The sequence below is a fragment of the Oryctolagus cuniculus genome, chromosome 1 (genome assembly GCF_051225735.1).
Source record: "Oryctolagus cuniculus isolate XC-2025 breed Fujian yellow rabbit chromosome 1, ASM5122573v1, whole genome shotgun sequence".
Taxonomy (NCBI): domain Eukaryota; kingdom Metazoa; phylum Chordata; class Mammalia; order Lagomorpha; family Leporidae; genus Oryctolagus; species Oryctolagus cuniculus.
Window position 1 is genome coordinate 94,057,373 of NC_142867.1, and position 22,576 is coordinate 94,079,948.

The 22,576-nt window shown below is 46.6% G+C and overlaps 1 protein-coding gene across 50 annotated transcripts in view; it reads right to left on the reverse strand.

Moving 5' to 3' along the window:
* LOC103349615 (uncharacterized) overlaps window positions 1-21,992 on the reverse strand; it is a 163,104-nt gene extending 141,112 nt beyond the window's left edge. For 21 of the 50 annotated variants that reach the window (XR_016234056.1, XR_016234058.1, XR_016234063.1 and 18 more), the window contains exons 1-2: window positions 21,609-21,992; window positions 21,314-21,478 (exon numbers count right to left, since the gene is read on the reverse strand). Coding sequence is in view for 2 of the 50 variants with exons in the window: in XM_089333231.1 (XP_089189357.1) it covers window positions 21,314-21,449 (136 nt within the window). In the remaining 48 variants the exon portion in view is untranslated. The remainder of the gene's footprint in view (window positions 1-21,313; window positions 21,479-21,608) is intronic. The other 29 variants (XR_016234137.1, XR_016234138.1, XR_016234132.1 and 26 more) reach the window with 5 other exon arrangements.
* Between the last annotated feature and the right edge of the window lie 584 nt (window positions 21,993-22,576).

The window sequence follows — 22,576 nt, forward strand, 5'->3', positions numbered from 1 at the left end:
AAGTAATTCCGCACAGCTGAACGAAGTTGGAGGTAGTTAGCAGGCAAATGATATACCCACAGGAGCCAGAGATCGGAAGCTCTTTCCCAAGGACCACACAGGGAATCTGTTTGGCCCTCAGAGTGGGTTCAAATTCTCCTTCAGTCTCCCACTGGGTTGCCAAAGTTACGGAATTGTAGCGTCTCTGGAGAGTACTCAGGTGAATTCCGTGAGTTCTCTCCCCCACCGTCTCTTTTTTCACAGTCTCAGTTCAGTAGCACCACAAATTTACTAGGTCCTAATCTCCTGTTAATTTGCCCCGCCCAGAGTCAGGTTTTTCTGCTAGGCTCAGGGCCAGTGCAGACCTGAGGTCGCTCTGCTTATGATGTATGTCCAAGATGGCGCCTGCTCTTTGTCTTGCTCGCCCTTGAGAGGTGAGCAGAGAGAGAGAAACCCGTGTCCGTACCAGTCACCTTTTTTTTTTTCTCTCTCTCTCTCTCTTCCAGTTAGCCTGGTGAACTTTTCCCCCCCGGGGGTCGTTCCCTCTAGTCTCCTCTCTCTGCTTGCCTGCCGGTGTCTCGGGCTATTGAGGTTCGGCTCACCTTGTGTTCCAGCGCTGGTGTGTTGAGTCTGCCGCTGGTGTCCCGAACTGTGGGCTCCCACGCTCTCCACACAGGTCCGCTGTGAATCACGCGTTCTGGAAGAGTTTCTTCTGCTGTTTCCTCCCCTACTCTTCCTTGAACCTGCAGTATCTCCACTTTTATTAAACTATCTCTCCCCGGACTATCAGTGTGCTCCCTTCCTATTCCGCCATCTTGCCTCTCCTCCACTATTTTTGAATTATATTATTGTTATCATGCTACACAGGAAAATCAGTGTCTTTTTTTCCTAAATTGTACTTAAATTACAAATTAATCTGGCACAAACTATGTTTAATTTAGTGAACAATACAGCACTTTTCAGTTCTGAAATAAAGGAGCTTAATGCAAACTGCTTCTATTAGAAAGTGTGAAAATACTTTTATTGAATATTTTCATATAATTTGAAACCTTAAATAGCCATTTAAAGTGATTACTTCCAGAGCAGGCATTTGGCAGAGTGGTTAAGATGGCATTTGGGAGGCCCACATAACCTATCAGAGTGCCTGGTTCAACTCCCACTTCCTCCTCTTTGGACCCGGCTTCATGCTCACGCACACCCTGGGAAGCAGCAGGTGATGGCTCAAGGACTTGAGTCCCTGCCACCCATGTAGGAGAGCTGGATTAAGCCCCAGGTTCCGGCTTCAGCCTAGCTCAGCCCTTGCTGTTGCGGCAAACCAGCAGAAGGAAGGGCGCTCTCTCTCTCTGTCCCACCTTTCAAAAAATCTTAAAAATTAAATTATTACTTCCTTCAAATAATATGCACGTAGCAATATATATGGCTTACTTTACCAATTTAATAGGAAAGACTTATTTAAATAAAATCCAAAATTTTAGTAAACTATCCCCAAGTTTCCTTTACATTGACATTTGTAATACATTGTTCTTTCTCCCATGGTATTTTAAATATTTTATTTCAAAAATTAAGTGACACAGCATACTTTATGAGCACCAAGTTACAGGGAGTCCGTCATCTGTGCACTATGAATGAGAGACAGGCCAGGGGCTGTTGTTCCTTGCCACAAAAGCGCGCTCCTCTGGGAAGCCCTGGTGTGAAACACAAACACGAAACACATCCAGTGGCACAAATGTGAACTCACGCGAGGGCTGCCTGGACAACCGACCTCTGACATTTCCCTTATCTCTTAACTTTGAATCAAAGAGCCACGGTATCACTGAAAGGGGGGGAAGTATAACAGACACTGGACGCTCAGGGCTCGGGGTCAGGGCTCAGGTACAGATGTGGTGCTCTGGGGCCACACACTCTCCTGGCAGGATGAAGAGGGAGAAATCAGAAGGCCAAGGAGCCCTGGAGACCTTCCTACCAGACAGGCCAAGGTACTTACACCAGCCTCCACCTTAACCAGCAGTGCACTGAACTGTTCATAAAAACGAGAGCAGCTGAAAGAATCTGTGGGAAGATGAAATTAAAAAGTTTTGAAATGCATGTATAGCTTTTTCACAGTATGAATTTCCATGAATTCTTCGAAGACTTCCTATAGGCATGGCACTTTCTGAACTGCCCTTGCACATGCAAAAGTCAAAATATGCCTCACCAAGATGGCATCAGCTTCTGCGATTCAGCAAAGCTGGAATCGTGGACAGATTTCACAGCATATGGACTTGAGCTCATACTGCATTTCCAAACCTTCTTCCATATGGGAAATGGGAAATGAAGCGACCCTGTTTTTCCCTTAATCAGCATGTCCTCCACACAATGCCTCTGCAGTGGGGGCGGGAAGCCATCTCTGACAGGTAGAGCCTGAACTTCTGGGAGTTATGCAAGGAGCTCCTTTGAGACTGCCCCTTTCTAGGGAACAAAAGGGTGGGAGTCCTTGAGACATCCACCAAAGTCAGCAACATGAAAGTCAAGGAAAGACTTTTTTTTAAATGATGCAGCCACTTTGTTGTTGTTGTTGTTTTTATTTGACAGGTAGAGTTATAGACAGTGAGAGAGAGACAGAGAGAAAGGTCTTCCTTCCATTGGTTCACCCCCTACAAATGGCCTCAATGGCCGGCACTGCGCTGATCTGAAGCCAGGAGCCTCCTCCTGGTCTCCCATGTGGATGCAGGGCCCAAGGACCTGGGCCATCCTCCACTGCCCTCCCAGGCCACAGCAGAGAGCTGGACTGGAAGAGGAGCTACCGGGACAGAACCAGTGCCCATATGGGATGCCGGCGCCACAGGCGGAGGATTAACCTAGTAAGCCATGGCGCCAGCCTAAGGAAAGATTTCTTAGTCCTCGTGAATAACAGGGAGTAGCAGGAAGATGTTTTTGGACTCACAATGAGGTCACATCCAGTAAACCCATCGCAAGTGGAACATGCATTTAATTCACCTAACCTACCAAACACCCCAGCCTAGCGCAGCCTACCTTACACATACTTGGAGGCTTACAGTGGTCCACATGTGGCCAAAGCCATCTAACACAAAGTCTGTTTCATCATAAAGACTGGCTCATGTCGTTTATGGAATACTTGTAGCCAAAAGCCCCTGGCCACACAGCACACTAAGGAGTAGGGGCTCTTTCCCCTCCTTATCTCAGGGCTGGCTAGGAGCTGCCCAGCATCACAAGGGCAATATGATCGAAATGCAAAATGCAAAACGCAGCTTCTACCCAATGCTTACTGCTTTCACACCGCAGCAAAGTCGAAATAGCATCATGCCGAACCACAGTAAATCAGGGACCATATGTTAAAACATCAACAAGGTGGTGCATGTAGGAAAAGGGCAGACGCTCAAGTGGATAACAGAAAGACTCACACAGAGAGAACTTAACCTTGAAATGTCAAGTAACAGAGATTCTTAGAAGGGCCAGGATACTGGAGCCTAGGAAAACCTACTTGCATAATAAGGTGGCGAAACTGCTACCATCTGATTTCAAATCCGTCACTTGCTGGCTATCCTGAAGACCAGCGTTTTCCCTGAAGGCCACCTGCCCTGGAAAAGGCAGACTTTGAACAGTGGTGTCTTCTCCCCTGGAGAATCAGTGGCCCCCCCCTCCCCATCCATAGACTGATCCTCCTCACAGCCACTTCTCCTCTGAGTCACCCCTCAATAGAAGTTACCTATTAGTTACTATTTATTATTTTTATCATAGAGACATCCAGTTCAACTCTTTATTTCAAAACCAGGTCAAGATCCAACATACAATTATAAACTTCTACTCCACAGTTTTTTCACCAGTCTGTTTCTATTCCCAGGATAAACTCCTGATTGCCAACGAATTTCAACTAAAAAAGAGACAAATTGCTACCCACTCTCACCACAGAAATAACCCCAAAGCAAGAATGTCTCTTCCTGTAAGGCACAGGATTTAAGTGTTTTTATGATACTTAACTGCCTCTCACAATTTCCAAATGGCAGCTAGAAGTTGGATCTGATATCCATTTTAGTGTCACCATTTCCCCCTCTCTGCCAGGACCACAATTTCTTTCCCCCTCTCTGTTTCTGAAGCCTAGGATGGTGGAAGAGAGCTCAGGTTGGGTGTCAAGTACACCTGGCTTTGAACCTCACCACTCACAGCCTATAACTTCTCCAAACCAGTTTCCTCTACTCAAAACAAATCTCTTAACAACAACTTGGCAGAGCAACAGTGAGAAAAAAATAAAGGGTAACTTAAATTAGGAGGAAGTGTACAGGATGAGGTTACATTGGGCTCCCCTGTGACTTCCCCAAAGAAATGTCAAGCAGTAGAGTCAGTGCTTTCCCTAATAACAGACGGGACAAAGCCAGATTATTCCACAAGGAGCTAACTGGTATCCAGGGCCCGCTTCTGGAGCTGAAGCACATTAGCTAACTTTCCCAAATGGTTATCACCTGCTCAAAATCCTTCAGCGGCTCCACAGTGCCTAGTAAGTAAAATCTGGTCTCCTGGCTACCATAATTCACCCCCATCCCACCTCTCTAACCTCTTCTCCTACAGATTCCTTTGCCTTCCTAAAGAAACCAGGGTTCACAGCTCCATAGCCTTGAAAACGGGCTTATCTCTGTGAAAAGTCCTTGCAGGCAGGAGTGCCACCTGACTCACCTTTGAACATCCTGAAACATGAAGCACGGTGCCTTGCACAGAATGATACACATGGATCAGTTATTCATAAAGGACGGGAATGCCTCCAGAGCACCTCCAGAGGAGAGCGAGGCAGTAACAACTGTACGTGGTGAGGGGTCAACTTAGTATGAACAAGTGGCAAGGGGAACAAAGTGACTGCAAAGAGCATGCAACCTCTAAACAAATTTTTTTTTACTGTTTTCATGACATTTTTGCAGGTGAATCACTAAGTGTTAGCAAATTTTTGAATTATATTTTTTAAAGATTTACTTGTTTGAAAGGCCAAATAGTGATAGAGAGAGGGAGACAGAGAGAAAGAGATCTTCCATTTCCCTAAATGGCCACAATGGCTAGGGCTGGGCCAGGCTAAAGCTAGGAAGCCTAGATCTCCACTTGTTCTCCCACACGGGTGACAAGGGTCCAGTCATTTGGGTCATCTTCCTCTGCTTTCCCAGGCACATTAGCAAGAAGCTGGATTGTAAGTGGAGAAGTCAGGACTTAAATGGCACTCATAAGGGATGCCAGTGTCTCAGGCGGTAGCTTAACCCACTACACCCCAACAACCATCCCCCACTGAGTTACATTTATTCAACATTTCGTTCAATCAAACCTTACTGAGTCAAGCCCTACAAAAGGCCCTGTGGGGTAGCCAAGGATGAGGAAGACACCAGCATTGTCCTCAAGGAGCCTCCACTGCAATGGTGGAAGCGGTAGATCGACCGTAAGACAAGGCATCGTGTCCTGAAGGTGCCGCCAGAGAAGCAAACAGGGATGAACAAGCTGGTGATGGCGCGTCTACACACCCAGCGCATCCGGGGATAACTGAACACGGGCATTTAAGATAACTGGTCCTTGGTTAAATCTCTGCATCGGCTCACCCCATCATTTAATTCACCTCCCAAGAACGTGCCCCTGCATTCTGTACAGGCAGAGGTTCAGGAAGGAGTTTTACTGTACTACACACAGGAGTCCAGGAGAGACAAACAGAGGGCGCTTCTGCACAGACCTGAAAAGATAGGGATCCTCAGGTGCAAAGAAAGGAAAAACAATCCGAATGAGAGGAAGAACATGGCCAAGACAGAGTACTAGTACAGGGAGACATTGCATCACAGAGAAAACAGCTGGATGTGGTGGAGAAGCAGCTGGAAGGCCTGACTGAGGCTGGTAGGTGACAGACAGCTGTTTGTCCTTGCACCTTAATGAGAGTCCCCGTTGGCCGATGAGGGGAAACACCAACGTGTCTGATGTACTTTCCACCTGCTGTCTGGTCCTCCCTCCAGAAATATAGCACATGGACCCTGCCAGCTCCACTGCGCCACAGCAGGGCGTGTGTCTGGACAGGAAATAACCCAGAGAACCATGACGTCGCTGCAACTGAATTCAACCAACCTGGATGGAACTCATGAGTCCTGCTGCCCAGCCCTAGCAGGAACACTGCACTGCCCTCCAACACCTACAGTCAGTTCAAACTGGCAGCTCTGTCTAACGGGAGGGTAGACTGTGACGTACTGAAACAAACCAGAAACCTCTGGGGCCTTTGAATAAGACCTTTAAACCCCAACCTGACAGTGGAGTGGAGAGTCCAGCCAGTAACCAGTGAATACTGTCCCGGCAACTCGTGGACCAAGGCTGGCAGAGCCTTCACTTCATTCACACCGTGGTGGGCCAGTGGGAGGAGGGAACTTCAGCTGCGTATGGCCAATTTGGCGGACTACCTCTGGCATCAGGAGTCTCTCTAGGTTCGACCTGAACCTGAGCTGTCCACTCAGTCCTCCCTGGTTTTCTGGGGGCACCAATCCAAGAACCTCAGGAAGAGCCCTTGTACTGGGCAGGAGGAGTCAATTCCTTCTTGGAATCAATAAAAAGGCCCATTCTGAGAACGCCTGGCCGGGCCAGCACTGTGTCAGGGCGCCCTGCCCTCCTCTTGGTTCTCCCACTTGGGTTTCTCACCTGATCTCCTCCTCACTTGAGTAATATAAACCTCTTCATAATCATTTCACTCTCTTAATAAACTAAATCAAAATAAGCAAATTAGTACAAAAATATGTTTGTACCTATGCATCCCTTTTTCTTAGAAGTATTTTAAAGTACCTAGGGGCTGGTGCTTGGTGCAGTGGGTAAAGCCGCTACCTGCAACACTGGCATCCCATTTGGGGGCCTGTTGGGAGTCCCGGCTGTTCCACTTCCAATCCAACTCCCTGCTAATACACCTTGGAAAGCAGAGGATGATCCAAGTGCTTGGGCTCCTGGCTGTAGCCTGGCCCAGTTTAGGCCATTGTGGTAATGTGGAGAGTGAACCAATAGATGGAAGCTCGCTCTCTCTGTCTCTCTGTCTCTGTCTCTCTCTCCCTCTCTCCCTCTTCCCTTCTCTTGCTGTAGCTCTTTCAAATAAGTAAATAAACCTTAAAAAAAACACATTAAGGTACCTCCAAGATAGGCTTGATTATTGTCCAAAGCACAATCGAGTGCTTTCTGCAACACCCACTGTGTCTAAGGCCTACAGACGCACTCCCTGCATCCCCTCTCACACATATCAGGTGCACAGCTGTGACACACAGCTGCTAACAGTCACAATCTATCATTTTCTGAAATGTTAAGAGGGATGGGGAATGTTCCAGAACCTTAATAACCTTACCAAAAATAGCTGCTCTGTTCTCAAAACAAAGCTGTTCTTTACTAAGAAAGACAGGAACACACGCCCTGGAAAAGATACCTGCAGCTACCAGGAACTGGCCCTGGTACTCCTCCCCGCATCTGTTTGCTCCAGCGACAACAGAGTTCTCCATGGAACCAGGAGTGCTGAACCCTTTATGCCTGTGCTCTCGCTGTTCCTTCACCTCTAAGTGCCCTGCTCATCAACCTGCCACCAGCTGCCCCCGATCCCTCCTCCCAGAAGCTGGTGATGAAGCACATCCCAATTTCTTTAGTCTGGCCCCAGAGAGAGCGTGGCTCCTTCCTCAGCCTTTGCTCGCTTGGTTTCTCTTCAGCCCGGATTTCATTCTCCTGTTAGCGTGCACTCTTATGTACTTGCTGTCTCTCTACCTGAACAATCAATGCTTTGAGAACACAGGTCAGAAATGTGCAATACCACGTCTTCACACGCAGCTGTTCAAAACCGTCTGTTGATGGAATTCATTTCTCTGAGAGTTTCATTGAAAATTTTTGTCTGGAGAAAAAAAGAGTCTTCATTTTAATTTCATCACTATCACATTGGTTCTTGTGGTGTGAAACGAATGACTAATTTTAAGGGTGTTTTTGAACCTTTTCACGAAGGCTGCAAGGGAAGGAGAGTTTTCACAGCTCCTCCGACCCCTCTGCCTCATGCCAAACACAGAGATTCCGTCTCCTGCTCCCAACTACCTCCAACTCACTCTGCTCCTAACCCAAATGCTGCCCCGTCAGGCCCTGCTACTGCTATTCAGTGAAGACCAACTTTTCACAGGGATGGAGAGTTTTAATCTGAGCACAACACACAAACCAACCAACAGTAAACTTCCTACCACACAATTCGGGTAGTTTACTGAACTTCTTCATCTACCACAGCGCTTGTAAGCAGAAATAAATGGGCTCTCTCTCTCTGTCGCTAATTCACAATACACATGCAATGCTTTTAATCAGCTTACTTAACAAAAGTTATCACAGTCATCATTTTCCCCCCAGCTCAAGTAGTAGCATTGAACCATTACTGAATGGATTACGTTTAAATTCTTTAGCTCTCAAATATTATTCCGAAGCTTTTATTTACATTTTCCCTGAAATACCACAGAAGTGATAAATACTAGTTTTTTTTCTTTTTTCATGAGTCTCAAGTAAGGAAGTTACCCCATTCAAGCACTGTTACTCTCGTAACCAGAAATTTTAGGATTTAAATACAACAGGAAAAAAGGGTATTTAGTTCATAGTTCAACAAAATGCACAATGGTATTTCCAAAAGTTTGTGGAAAATGGAATTAAAAGATAAGTTTATGCTGGTGCAAAAAATTTTTTGAAATTCATGCATGTAAGCGGTCTTCAACAGGTTCATAAAGATGAGTATTATGAGAAAAATTGCATGGATTTAAAAAATTGTTTGCGTCAAACTAAACTTATCTTGAATTCCATTCTTTCAAGAATTTTTGAAGTATCCTCACACTACATCCTTAACCTGTTGGCAGAATCTGGAAGATGACTGGATTTCTCCAGCACAAAGAAATGAAGGGCAGACAATAATTGCTGGGAAACTTACTTCTAGCACTCTACAAAAGGGTATGTAGTTCTATTTGATTTCAGTCAGCATTCCAGCATACCTGACTTCCCCAATGGGTGTTTTACCAGCTTTACAACATTTCAAAATGTTGAAGATGGTCTTGTGCCACATGCGCCACGTACTGTCACCACGTACAGTCACGAGGGAGAGGCTTGGTTAATCTGGCAGACCATACTAGTATATCATTTTGAAAACCGCAATAAGAATGACTTGATCCCACAGCTCAGCAACAAACAACTCAAAGACAGACAAAGGGCCTGAATAGACATTTCTGCCACAAGGATACACAAGTGACCGAGAATCACACGCACAAGAATGCTCAGCATCGTTGACTATTAGGGAAATGCACATCAAAACCATGAGATACCACTTCACACCCAGTAGGATGGCTCTTACTTAAAATACATATCTGTGAGTGAGGGTGTAGAGAAAAAGGGGGGTAGACACCCTGTGCACTGGTTGGTGAGAGTGTAAAAAGGTACAGGCACTCTGGAAAAAACCTCAGTGGTTCTTCAGAGTGTGACACATGGAATTACCAGCAATTCCACTCGATTTAAAGAATTGAAAGCAGCCGGCAACGCGGCTCACTAGGCTAATCCTCCACCTTGCGGCGCCGGCACACCGGATTCTAGTCCCGGTCGGGGCACCGGATTCTGTCCCGGTTGCCCCTCTTCCAGGCCAGCTCTCTGCTGTGGCCCGGGAGTGCAGTGGAGGATGGCCCAGGTGCTTGGGCCCTGCACCCCATGGGAGACCAGGATAAGCACCTGGCTCCTGGCTTCGGATCAGCGCGGTGCGCCGGCCGCAGCAGCCATTGGAGGGTGAACCAACGGCAAAAGGAAGACCTTTCTCTCTCTCTCTCTCTCACTGTCCACTCTGCCTGTCAAAAGAATTGAAAGCAAGGGCTCAGAAAGAGGCTCTTACACCAATATCCACAGCAGCAGTACCCACACTACCCAAATGGTAACAACTTCAGTGGCCACCAACAGAGGCATGGATAAACCATGTGGGAATAGTGTCAGTCTTAAAGAGCAATGACGTTCTGGTGCCTGCTACATCATAAATAAACCTGGAAAGCGTTCTGCTAAGTGAAACAAGTCAGACAACAAAGGACAGGCACAATGGGATTCCACCTGCACAGGGCACTCAGAGTGGATAAATTCACAGAGACAGAAAGCAGAGTGGTAGGGAACAGTCACTGTTTGTGTATGGAGTTTCTTCTGCTCGAGATGATGGAAACGTTCTGGAAAAGGACAGCAGTGACGGCTGCATAACATTGTGACTGCGCTTAACTCCACTGAATTGCAGTTTAAAGATGATTATAAGGCTAAACTGTGTTATGCAAACTTTACTACAATAGAAAAATGACTCAAAATGCATTTATGGATTCACTGCTTGCTGTCACCATTTATTTCAGTCCTCTTGTGGATGATAATCATTGTCTAACTCCAGGCAACTGGATGTATTTGCTGTGGACACACACACACACATCTGCCAATTAAATAAAGGCTAATTCCTCTTCATGGTCCTGTCCTCTCAGAGGAGAGAACCTCTCTTACCCAGGCAAGAGCCAGGTTCTCCCTGCACAAACCCCCAGGGCAAGGTTCATTAAGCACTCTGCCAGGTACAGTGTCTACCCTGGGGGAAAGAGAGGCAGGGTGGAGACAGCCATCAGGACTTAGTCACTGTGGCTTTCCGGAATGACAAGGGGCATTAGACAACAGCTCTCCACACCAAACTGAACATGGAAGACTGCTGGGGAACACCAACAGTAACAAAACATGTTGCTTTATGCCTATTTTACAATCTATTAAAATCAGCTTTTTAAAAATCAAAGGTGCACAGTTGGCCAAAAATCTGTCCCACTAGCACTGTGGCTTCCCCTGAGAACACCCTCCCTCATGGCCTATGAAAGCAAGAGTCGTAGGAAGGAATCACAGAGCCCTAAAATCATCTTCGCCACTTGATTCTATTCTCTACATTGGGATGAATTGGGCTGCTAACCACAAGAAATGCAGATCAACTCAAGGCCGACCTTCTTTTCTTCCTTTCTATACCTCCCTCTTCATAGCAGAGGTAGTACTGAACAAAACACCATTAAACACATGAGAAGGAATGAGCCAAGGAGCTGACTGTTTTGGGGGAGCACCTGTCTCTACTGCAGCACCAAACTGCAAGCTAACTTTCCAGAAAAGCCCAGCGCAGCTGTGATGCGTGACAGGCACCTGTCTGAGAAACAGAGCCTCTGCTGCAATATTTCTAATTCATCTGACTTCACAAATCGTCTGTAAGACCACACCCAAACGTGGAAGAGGCAGTTTACCGGCATTCCAAGTGGAGAGGAGAGTGGGGAGTCCCAGAACACCCCACATCCCTAGGCGTGCCCTCTCATTCTGCTCTCCTTTGAGGACCTCAACTCTAAAGGTCAGCTGAACAGTGCCCACGGGTGGCGTTTTCCCATATGACCAAATCCCAGCATCCCAGAAAGAGTCAATAAAGATTTGCCTTCAGGATTATGATTTTAAAGTGAGATTATACTTTTCTATTTTTCTGTCAGTTGCAAATCCCCAAACCTATGAGAATTCACTTAAAACTAATCTACAGTGTTTTTATTGGAAGAAGGCAATTGGGAAAGCTCTGACCCACTGAGCAGCTGGGAATTTTGCTGCTGAAGGTTTGGTTTAGTCTTTATTTTTCTAGCTGCTGGCCCTGCTAACATGATTCTGTGAAGGTTGCATTTAATCTTGTAGAGAAAAGCCACCTAAGCAGTTCTTAGGCAGGCTTCAGTAAAAACAAATTGCCTTGGTTCTGTGGAGAAGTCTGTTGCTTCAACCTAGCAATTACAGTCACAGAGAACAAACGAAGGCAACTGTGAAATACTGTACTTGACTTCAAAAGAATTTTACTGCATATGTTTTATGGGTTGAAAGTGTTCGCTAATAGCAAAATTACTATTATAAGGAACCCACATAGAAAGTAACAGCTCCTAAAAAACATATCTTCAGTTTACCACCAAATATAGCTTATTTAAATGGAGGAGAAAGTATTAGTATCCTTGTTGGAAATCGTCAAAGGAATGCACAGCAAACATTTTTTTAAAGGTCTGGGAGAAACACTAAAAATGTTTCGCTTTCTGGGTGTTGAATCCTAATATAATGTGACAAATCCTAGTGCAAAGTGACAAGCTCCAATGTTTATGTGCTATATATACCAGCAGGTTTCTCACATAAAGCAGACCATGCCACTCCACCTGAGCTGGGACTCAGCCTTACAAGCTAACCTTTGCTTTACAGCTGAAAGTCAAATAAACAAATATTTACCCAATTATTACTGCTGCATATCAAGTCCTGGTGGGGAAAGCAAAGAACCAACACAATCCCAGCTCTCAAATACCTTACCACACAGGTAACAGAAATGGAAAAACCCAAGTTAACTAATGATTTTCCTAGCAGTCTGAGAGGCTAGAAAACATCTCTCCAGATGGGCAGGGCTACCAGCCACACGAATGGCACAGTCAACGTGCTGCTTCCGTAAAAATTCAGCGCACTTGGTTGTTTTAGGCTGAAGAGATCAGGTGTGGTTTGTGGAGAGAGGCACAAGGAGATGCAAGACAACTGCTCTGACTCGATTTCCCTTCAGTTCGTTTGAGTCCCTGTATGAAGACTTTCCCTGCAGTTCTCTTCCTGTGTGGCTTCATTTCCCAATCCTGCATCAACTAATATGGTGGCCACCAGACACATGTGTCTATCGAGCACAAGAAAGATGGTGACGCTGAGTTAAGCCATGCCGTCAAGGCCCCAGTAAGAATCTGAATCTCAAGGACTCAGTATGAAGCAACAATGTCAGATATCTCATTAGTATTTATTTAAAGATTTATTTATTTGAAAGGCAGAGAGAGAGAGAGAGGAGCTTCCATTTGCTGCTTTACTCCCCAAATGACCACAATGGCAGGGGCTAGGTCAGGCTGCAGCCAGGAGCCTGGAACTCTATCCGGTTCTCCCACATGGGTGGCAGGGGCCCAAGCACTTGGGCCATCTGCTGCTTTCCCAGGCGCATTAGCAGGAAGCTGGATAGGAAGTGGAGCAGCCCAGGCCTCAACAGGTGATGGCTTAATCCACTGGTCCACTGGATCCACTCTCATTAGTATTTTCATACAATATATTAAAATAATAATATATTGGATACATTAAATGAAATATGCTACTAAAATTAATTTCACCTGCTTTTCACTTTTCTAATGTGGCTACTAGAAAATTAAAGGTATACAGGTGAGTCACATATTTGTGTTGGACAATATTGTCCGAATCAATACTCTTCTTTATGACTGTGCTTCCACATTTGACCTATGAAATTATAAGAACTACACCCAACCCTTGTTACCTATCAGTCCAAGAATGTCTCCATATTCATCCAGGGAACAAAACTCTTCTAGTATTGTTTTCCAGATAAAAACTACAGATTTGGAGTCTTATTCAATTATAAATTCAGAGGCTACACGGATTAAGTCATTCTCCAACAGGGGACATGGTAGGTGTGGGAGAAAAATAAAACTTGCCCTGGCATCCAGAGACATGGAAATAAATATCGCAAAAAAAAAAAAAAAGGGAATGCATTGGACATAACGACAGGAAACGTTTGCTTTCACCTTCCTTACATTTCTCTCTTCATATACCATGGAAATGAGACTGGTAGCCTTTTTTCTAAATTAATTGCTCTTATCCAAGAAAATATTAAAACCTCTTATCTCTTCAAAAGGACCAAATTGTTACAGCCCAGATGAGGGCCACTAGCTACATTCCCAGCTGCTAGAAAAATCTTATCACCTTGGATGTTTATATTTCAAAAGGGATGAAGGTCAGACCTTGGAGACATCCCTAGGTTGTTCTGGAAGGCTGGGATGAGAACCCTGGTTCCTTTCCATCCCAACACTACAGAGCTAAGTTTTTGTCTTTGATTTTTCTCTCACCTACGGGGAAGGGAGGGGGACAACTGCCCTGCAAAGTGTAGCCCACAGCCAGGGTCCACCTGTTTTCACAGCATACAGGTGCGCAATGCGGCAGCCTCACCCTGGCGGCTGGCCTGGTTGTAAACTCTGCTCCTCCCCTGCTGCTCTGGGCTCTGCAGTTCTCTTATTTGGGGGGTGTGTAATGGTGAAGTGTGGTGCCATCTCAGGCCCTTCACAGTTCTTGGCAAAGCAAGCAGAGCCCAAGCTCACCACGGAGCCGCCAATCCAGAGTCTTCAACTTATTTTTATTTATTTGAAAGTCAGAATTACACACACAGAGAGAGAAGTCTTCCATCTGATGGTTCACTCCCCAATTGGCCGCAACGACCAGAGCCGTGCCAATCCGAAGCCAGGAGCCAGGAGCTTCTTCCAGGACTCCCACGTGGGTGCAGGGGCCCAAGGACTTGGACCATCTTCTACTGCTTTCCCAGGCTATAGCAGAGAGCTGGATGGGAAGAGGAGCAGCCAGGACTAGAACCGGCGCCCATATGGGATGCTGGCGCTTCAGGCCAGGGCGTTAACCCACTGCGCCACAGTGCCAGCCCCAGAGAGTCTTCAACTCTTAAGATCGGCACCAGGACAACAGTGCTGAACAAGGAAAACCCTAATTCTACAGCCTGGTGCCAATGGCTGAGTCCACGCTGGACACCCTCAAGGCAACACTGAAGTTGCTTTTCCTAACCTTGTATTTATAGCTGCCTTGAAAATACCTTTCTGGTGACAAGAGTCATCACACCCGTTGTCTTAAATTTGGAAAAAAACAAAAGTGTTTCAAAGAAATAAAAAATAAAAATCCACACTCCCACCAACAAAATGCTATGATTTCTTCCAGTTTTATTTCAGTCTTGATAAACAAATACACACACACGTTTTTTAAATAAACTTAGAAGACAATTTACTCTTTGCCCCCACCCAAGCAACATATATCATCAACATATTCCCATAATTAAATGCTACTCAAAAACATGAATTATATAAACTACCGATACCCTGTCTGGATGTGCCATAATTCATTTAAATGCATTCCTATTGCTGGGTAGTTAGGTTGTTTCCAAGTTTTCACATAACAAAGCTAATTCAATCAGCATTCCTGTCTATAAATCTTTGTTTGCATCTCTGGCTACTGCAGGTAAATGGGTTCCTGGAAGCAAAATTACCAAGTTGAATTCCAATCCCAATACAGCACACAGCGTGGAATCCAAAGCTGTGGCACTGACTGCTCAGTTCTGAGTTGGACCACCCGTTCTTTAGGGAAGCCCAGTATTGGCTCATCCACTGTGCTGAGTCCACATCTACCTCCCAGGACCTGACACACATGAAGAGCACCAAGGAAGACCAGCAAGGGGGATGGGAGGGAGCCCTGAAAGCGCTGCGGCAGTATTTCTGATAAATGGTATCCACAGGTCTCTTTCTCTACAGGTTCACAGTTGCCTGAGAGGCAATTTCAGATTGAGTCTGGGGTCTCACACAGTGTGAATGAATGCCTCTTCCCCAAAGTGTATATCCTGGTAGACCACCAAGGTCGCTTCAGGTGTGCCCTAGCGACTGCTTCTCACAACTCCGGGTTTGTGTAAAGCCAGGATAAAAAGGTCTAACTACAAAGTCAAAAAGTCTAGCTACAAAGTCAAAAGGTGATGCTCTTCTAGTACTTCAAGGGGTCCTTGCGCTACACCTCATTAACTACCAACCTGCTCCCTCCACTTCCAAAACTCCATCAGGGACATTTGCACAGAGACAGAAAAATCTACCTGTTTGATCACTGCTTTTTTCTCTCCCACTCAAGAATTATACAGGCTGTATTCTGCTTGCCACCTGGATTTCTCATTTCATTATTCACCTCTAACTTCCATCTTCCAACATACACCTACTCATCCTTCTTCATGCCAACATCATTGCACCCCAACACCATTTCTAGGTCTTAGGACAGTCTCTGCTCACCACTACTTTTTCTCATCTGCTTCAAATAAATCTAGGGCAAGGAAAATAACAACAAAAACAAAAACTCAAAAATGACATATTTACATATTGCTTGAAACACAGCAATTAGTATGTAGTTTCTTCTCACTTAAAATGGCAGCCTCATGAGATGGCAAAGTCAACAGGATTTTAAGCTTATGGGTCTTAGCACGCCATATTCTATCCACAAAGTACTCTGGATCCTCCAAAAACCTAGCATTCTTGAGTGCAGTAAGGACAAATGCAAATGTAAGCTCATCTTTCCTTTGATCCCTAATCATTAAGTGTGCAAGTATCAAATGCTGTTACACAGACAGCAACAGATTACATGGCATGCCTGAAAAGAAATTTTTTATGAAAATCACATAGTAAATAGTTAGCACTCAGCATTGGTTAACGAAAACTGGACAGGCTTTCAGCTCATAAAATTCTAAATTAAGATATTTTGTTGAACTCAATTGGTCATGTCCTTGAGATAAATATGTTTAAAATTCATCATCAAAAAAAGAACCGCATAACCCTCTTGTTTCTCACATGGAGACATTCTTTGCACAACTCTAGTCCTTGCTTATCGGAGTTGAATACTAAACTGATAAAGGGAACAATAAGCCGAAGCAGAAACAGAGCGCCTCCAAAAACCCCCTAACTCTCCATGGCCTTCCTGGACAAAGACACAAGCTCACAAAACCAACTCCTTCTTGCCTCCACCACCTGGAAAATTCAAAGCATCACAACTACAACATGAACACCATTTTGTATGACAAGGTCAACACAGGCAGAGCCAGCAGAGGATGATCACAGGCCTCCTTCAGAGTGCTGTTAAAAATGTGGGGACAGCTTCTGTCTGCTCGCTTGCCTGTGCTGCCCGGCCTCTGGGCTGAGGAGAAGATCAAAGAGTTGGTATTGGCAGAAGATCATTGATTCAGGGGTTCTTGTCATTATCTCTGGCCCTTGCACCTGAGAGGCTGGAGATCTGGCTGCTGCAGCACGAAGTGGTGAGTAAAAGGGCCACTGTGGGGGCGACAGGGGCAAGGAGTGGAAGGGGCTGCAGCCAGTCTCCCTGCCTGGTTTCGAAAAAGCTCCCTCCTTGAAGACGACTTCAATAATACACATATGTCCCATCCCCTAAGGGTGACACAACTATAGTCCCATTTCACAGATGTGAAAACATGGTCCTAAAGGGGAAGAGGTGATTGGAGACTTTAAAAAAATAGTCTCCAAGTTCATGCACCTTGCACTACACAGCCTTGTTCATAGCTGGTTGTCAACAAACACTGAATAAGAACAGCAAACTGGCTGTGTTCATTTACCAAAATAATTGCATGAATGACATCTATTATTAGCAATAACAATATTGATTCAAAATTATTGCATTGGGTCCCTGGGTAATCAGAACTTGCAGTTACTGATGGAGTATCCTCAGGAAGCCTAATAAGACTGTCAGGTTATCTAAAATACAAGGTGGAAAATGGAATTAAAGATGCTTATCTGAAAGCAAAAAAATGTTCAAAATCCACATGTAACTTTTTCACAATGCATAGTTTTCATGAATTCTTTGACAATGTCCATAAGCATGGACTTCAAAAAAATTTTCTGCACAAAACTAAAAGTTGTGCTTAATTTCATTTGCCATGAATGTTTTGAAGACCCCTCCTAATGCTGCCCAGGCAGTCCAGCAGGACAAGCTTCTCCACTTTTGGCTGCAATGAAATTAACTAGAGTTGATGATACTAGTCTTCTCCAGTCAATCAGTTCTGAACAGAAGTCATATGCATTTGAGCAATTAGAGATTGGCTTGCAGTGTCTTCCCAATAAACATGATCTAGTTTCAGCAAGTTGGTCAAAAGATAGAGCTTGAAGGGGCTGGTGTTGTGCTGTAGTGGTTGGGTCACTGCCTGCAATGCCAGCATCCCATATGGGCACCGGTTTGGGTCCCAGCTGCTCCACTTCTGATCCAGCTCTCTGCTATGGCCTGGGAAAGCAGTAGAAGATGGTTCAGGTTCTTGGGCCCCTGCACCCACATGGGAGATGCAGAAGTTCCTGGCTCCTGGCTTCAGATCCGCACAGTTCCAGCTGTTGCGGCCATCTGGGGAGTGAACCAGCGGATAGAAGACCTCTCTATATCTCTCTGCCTCTGCTTCTGTAGCTCTGCCTTTCAGATAAATAAATCAATCTTTAAAAAGTTTAAAAAAAATATGGAGCCTGGGAGGGAGAACCTCATGTTATAGGGTCCCCGCAGACAAAAAGCCAGAGGCTACACAGCTGCTCATTCTGAATCCAGAGAGGCCCTGAGCGCCCCACACCAGGCACCTGTGGGCTGCATTTCCTGGTTGTGTGTTCCCCTTGGTGCTTTATAGAAGATACACACTGTCTTCAGGGTTAAATTCGGACCCTCTACCTACATTGTCATTCTGAGCTGCCAAATGGGGGTTTCACCAAACCAGCTACTCCCAACCAGCAGAGCCCATCTCCGACTCATTAAGGTCATTAAGCTGACACTGCACTCAATATCGCTTACATTCAGGCCTTTAAAAGTAAGGCAGACAGAGGTGGAAGTCCTGACCTCCAACCCGTGTGAGATGGATGAAAAGAAACCTTTTTATTACTTGTAATCACCGCTGTTTCACAGCACTTTTACTTATTATTTTGTGCATTTTTATGTTTTGTTATATGGTTCTATTAATTTTATCATATGCTATTACATATTTTTCACCTGTATAGTGTTACAAATACACTGTTGGGCAAACAGTGAGTATTCTACACATGCTGGTAAACCAGTTCTCCTGTTATACTTGGCTCAGCCAAAACAACATAGTATGCTCTAGCTGACTACTGAAATCAGCTAAGGGCATATCTGTAATAACAGATAATGAACTGAGGAGTCTGACACAACGGTGAAGAAGATTCCGAATAAAACACAGGGTCTGGGATTTTTTTCATCTGATATAAGGAAGGAAAATACATTGGTCCAATCGCTGCTTAGTTCCATAGCAATTAGTCACCATGGATACCACCTAACTTTTCTTCTGATGGGAAAAAATTCACTGACAATAATTTAATTGCTTAGTATTGTCTTAATAGTTCACATAACATAGTTACAGCCATGTTTAGTTCCTTATCACTATATACATATCCTCAGAAGTCAAATCCTTTCTTGAAAATCCCTGCTGACCAGAAATTCTGAGACAAAGTGTTCACTCCAGTTGTGGTACCCTTAGCTTTTCCACTGTCACAGAATCTGATGTTTTCAACGTGAATGCCTTACACATGTGCACACTGCTGTAACTAACAGTGTCTGAACTGTGTCCCTACACAGCCCTATGACACACTTCAGTAACATTACGTTTCATAAAACCAACTCCCAAAGGTGATGTCTATATTTAGTTTTTATTTATTGTCAGCTCACCAACTAGAATGCAAGCTACCCTAGAGGATAAACACAATGTGTGTCTTGCTCTCAGCTCAATCCAGAGCCTACCACTGTGTCTGACACACAGTCCAAATCCTTCAAGTATGTATGAAATGTAGGAGTAAATTCTCTGGTTTACTTTAAGAACTTTCGCTCTGAAACAGATACCCCATTCAGAGTTCAGTGGTCTGTTCACTATCTAAAGGAAATTATCTGAAAATGCTCTAAAAACAACAGATCGCACACTAGGTAATGCAAGGAAAAGAAATACAATGTCCTTGTGAAAACCGAGGCACATCAGATGTTGAAAATCTAAAGCCTCAAATTTTCCACTACTGAGTCTAAACATCTTTAGCACTGGTATATTAAATATTTGCCTAATAAAGTATTTCAGAGAGCAGGGTAAGAGAAAAAGTAGGGCCACAGCTCCTAGAGCTGTCAGTTCTTGACGGCAACCATTTATTTGCCATAATTTGCTTCCAGACCCTTCCTTTTGATGAAGATGACATTGTACAGGTGAGTAAGTCTGAAATATGTGGAACTGTCTCTAACTTTTGAAGGTCAACAGGAAAAATACGACTCCTTGAGAATGAAATATGTACGTGTTTAATTTAAAGGAGCAGTTACAACTCATAACAATGCATGAGAATTCTCCCATCCAAGAGGCCAAAATCTCATTCCTACCCAACAGGCTGTTATAAATTATAATCATTCGCTGGGCTTTGCCACACTAATCAATAGATGTTCCAAGGTCACAATCTAAAGGTGCCAGTTGAAATGAAAAAATTCCATCTACAGAGGTTTCCTTAGGGAAGACACAAAGTTTTCCCATGATTTTTTAGATTTCTATCCCCCACCCCCCCAACCCCATGAATGAAGGGATCATTCCGGGAAAATCAGGGCCCCCTGAATCTGTGTGTGTGATGAAGCCCAGCAGGATCACCACTGGGGCCCTGGCAATGGAGCAGGCATCTGTCTAACATCAAGACCATCCGCCCCTGTCGTCTGATACCAGACCCCTGACTGCACCTGCCCTGGAGCACCAAAACGTGCAGGCTGCTAAGTCAAGTGGTGCCCGCAAGTACATCTGAAAACTAATCAACGTCTGCACGCAGGACTGCAACCCCAATGATTCCTGAAAATCCACAACAGGAAACGTAAATATCCTCCACCCTTCCTGGCCATTCATCAAAAGCAGACCGAATCACAGCCACGGGGCGGCCAAGGGCAGAAGGTAAAGGCCGGCACTTTTCCTCGTTTTAGAAGGGCTGCATTTTCTAATTCCACAGCCAAGGACGGGAAGGAGAAGGCTGAAGACCGGGGAGCGGGCAGTAAGCCCCCAAGTTTCAAACACTGTGGGGTTAGAAGCCAGGGAGCGCTACCCCGCTACATACACAGTCGGCCCGGCGGGTCCTGCCTACGCTCACGCCCCGGTCGGGCGGCCAGCCTCCGTCCCTTTCCCCCTACGCACCGGGGCCAGCGGGTGATGCCGCCGCGCTCCGGGGAGGGCGGGAGTTGCCAGCGACACCCTGTGAACTTGGACAGGCTCCCCGGGCCGGCGGGAAGGAGGACGCGGCGTCCCTCCAGAGTGGCGCCCAGCCTCGCGCTCCGAGCCCGGCTCCGGACTCTGCCACTCGACGCCCGCGACCCTACCCGGTGCCGGGCGGGTGGGCGAGCCCCCCGGCTCAGCCGCGGGGCGCCCCTTCAAGTTTGCTGTCGCCGGGGCGCGGGCAGCTGGCGGACGGCGGGTGCCCGCTTATTTACACTGGCGGCTGCCGCGGGAGAGGCGCCGCCGCCGGCACCGAGGAGGACCTGCTCCTCGCCTTCGGGTCTGCTGGCGGCCGCGGCTTGTAAACACACATGCACGCACACGCAGACACTACAGTTTTGGTTTTAAATGAGGCCCGGCTCCAGCGGACCCGCACCCCGACACACGACACCTGAGGTACGGAATCACACAGAACAGCTCTGTGTCCATGGAGCCACCTCTTCGCATCTGCAAATCCAAAAGTGAAATTAAACCTCCACCAACCTCCTCCTCCTCCACCTCCTCCTCCTCCTTGCAGCCTCAGCAGCCCCAGTGGCAACAGCAGCAGAACAGCCGAACCTGCTTCCCCTAAAACCAGATGATCCATAATTGCGCCGAGCGATCCTCCACAAACCAGCATTAATTTTTAGGAACCCCGGCATTTTCCGTCTGCAAAACATCGTGTCAAAAGCATCAGGACACGCACACGCAAACGCACGACCCCCACCCCCCTCGAGAGAAAACACACGCACCGTCACAACTACTATTTGGCAAAAAAAAAAAAAAAAAAAAAAGTTACCTTCTCCGTGTGCTTTTTCACGCTAGCCATGCAATCCCGCAAGGGCTAAGTGTTGCTAGGGCGTGGGAAATGGAAACGAAAGCCCGTCAGTTGAATAATCGCGAGAGCAAAACTAAAAGTCACTCCCCGGCTGGCCTGAGAACAGTCCAGATCGAAAGCAAAACAAGGAGAGGAAACTGCGAAGCGCCGCGGCTGGAAATCCGGGCGCCAGCGGCCGGGCAGCGGGGCGCGGAAGTTCGCCGCCGCTCATTGGCTCGCGGCGCCGCTTTCATCGTTTCTCGGAAAAGTCGATTTCATTTTCACTTCCCTACATCGCGGGAGCCACGGGCGGCCGCGCGTGAATCTAGCTGCTCGCGCACAGGGGCGCTCGCGTTCCCCGCAGCCGCACGCGCGTGAGGGCCCCGGGTGGGGTGCGGGGCGCGGGCGCGGGTTTGGGGGCGGGGGAGGTCAGAAGCTGGTGCAGGCTGGGGTGGGAGCGAGGACGGGCAGGTGCGGGCCCTGTGCGTCCTCGGGGTCGCCTGGCGCTCTGAGGAGGGGGAGCCGAGGCGGGGAGAGTGCGGGGCGCGGGGACGGGAGGGCGGCAGCCGGTTGCTGTGGGGTAGCAGAGTGTAGCACTGCCCACCTCGAAGGAGCGAACGCGGGGCAGTGATGTGAAAAGTCGGCATCCCTGGCGCCCCGTGGGGAGGCTGGCGAGCGTGGGAGTCGCTGCGCCTCAAAGATGTCGTGGCCGGGGTCGGGGCCTGGGCAGAGACTGGATGCTTTCTTATTTGGCCTCTTTAGTTCACTCGCTGAGCACCCTCAGGCCGGGGATAAATGGGAGAATAGAATACAGGTGCCTCAGCCGCCACCTCTTAGCCCAAACTCACAACACTCGGCACCCGCTCCTTTCTGATCACTTGCATAGGAGAGGATAGGCGCACACCAATTAGACCCGTCTCCCCCGACGTGGGGCTTCGGCAAACGGCTCG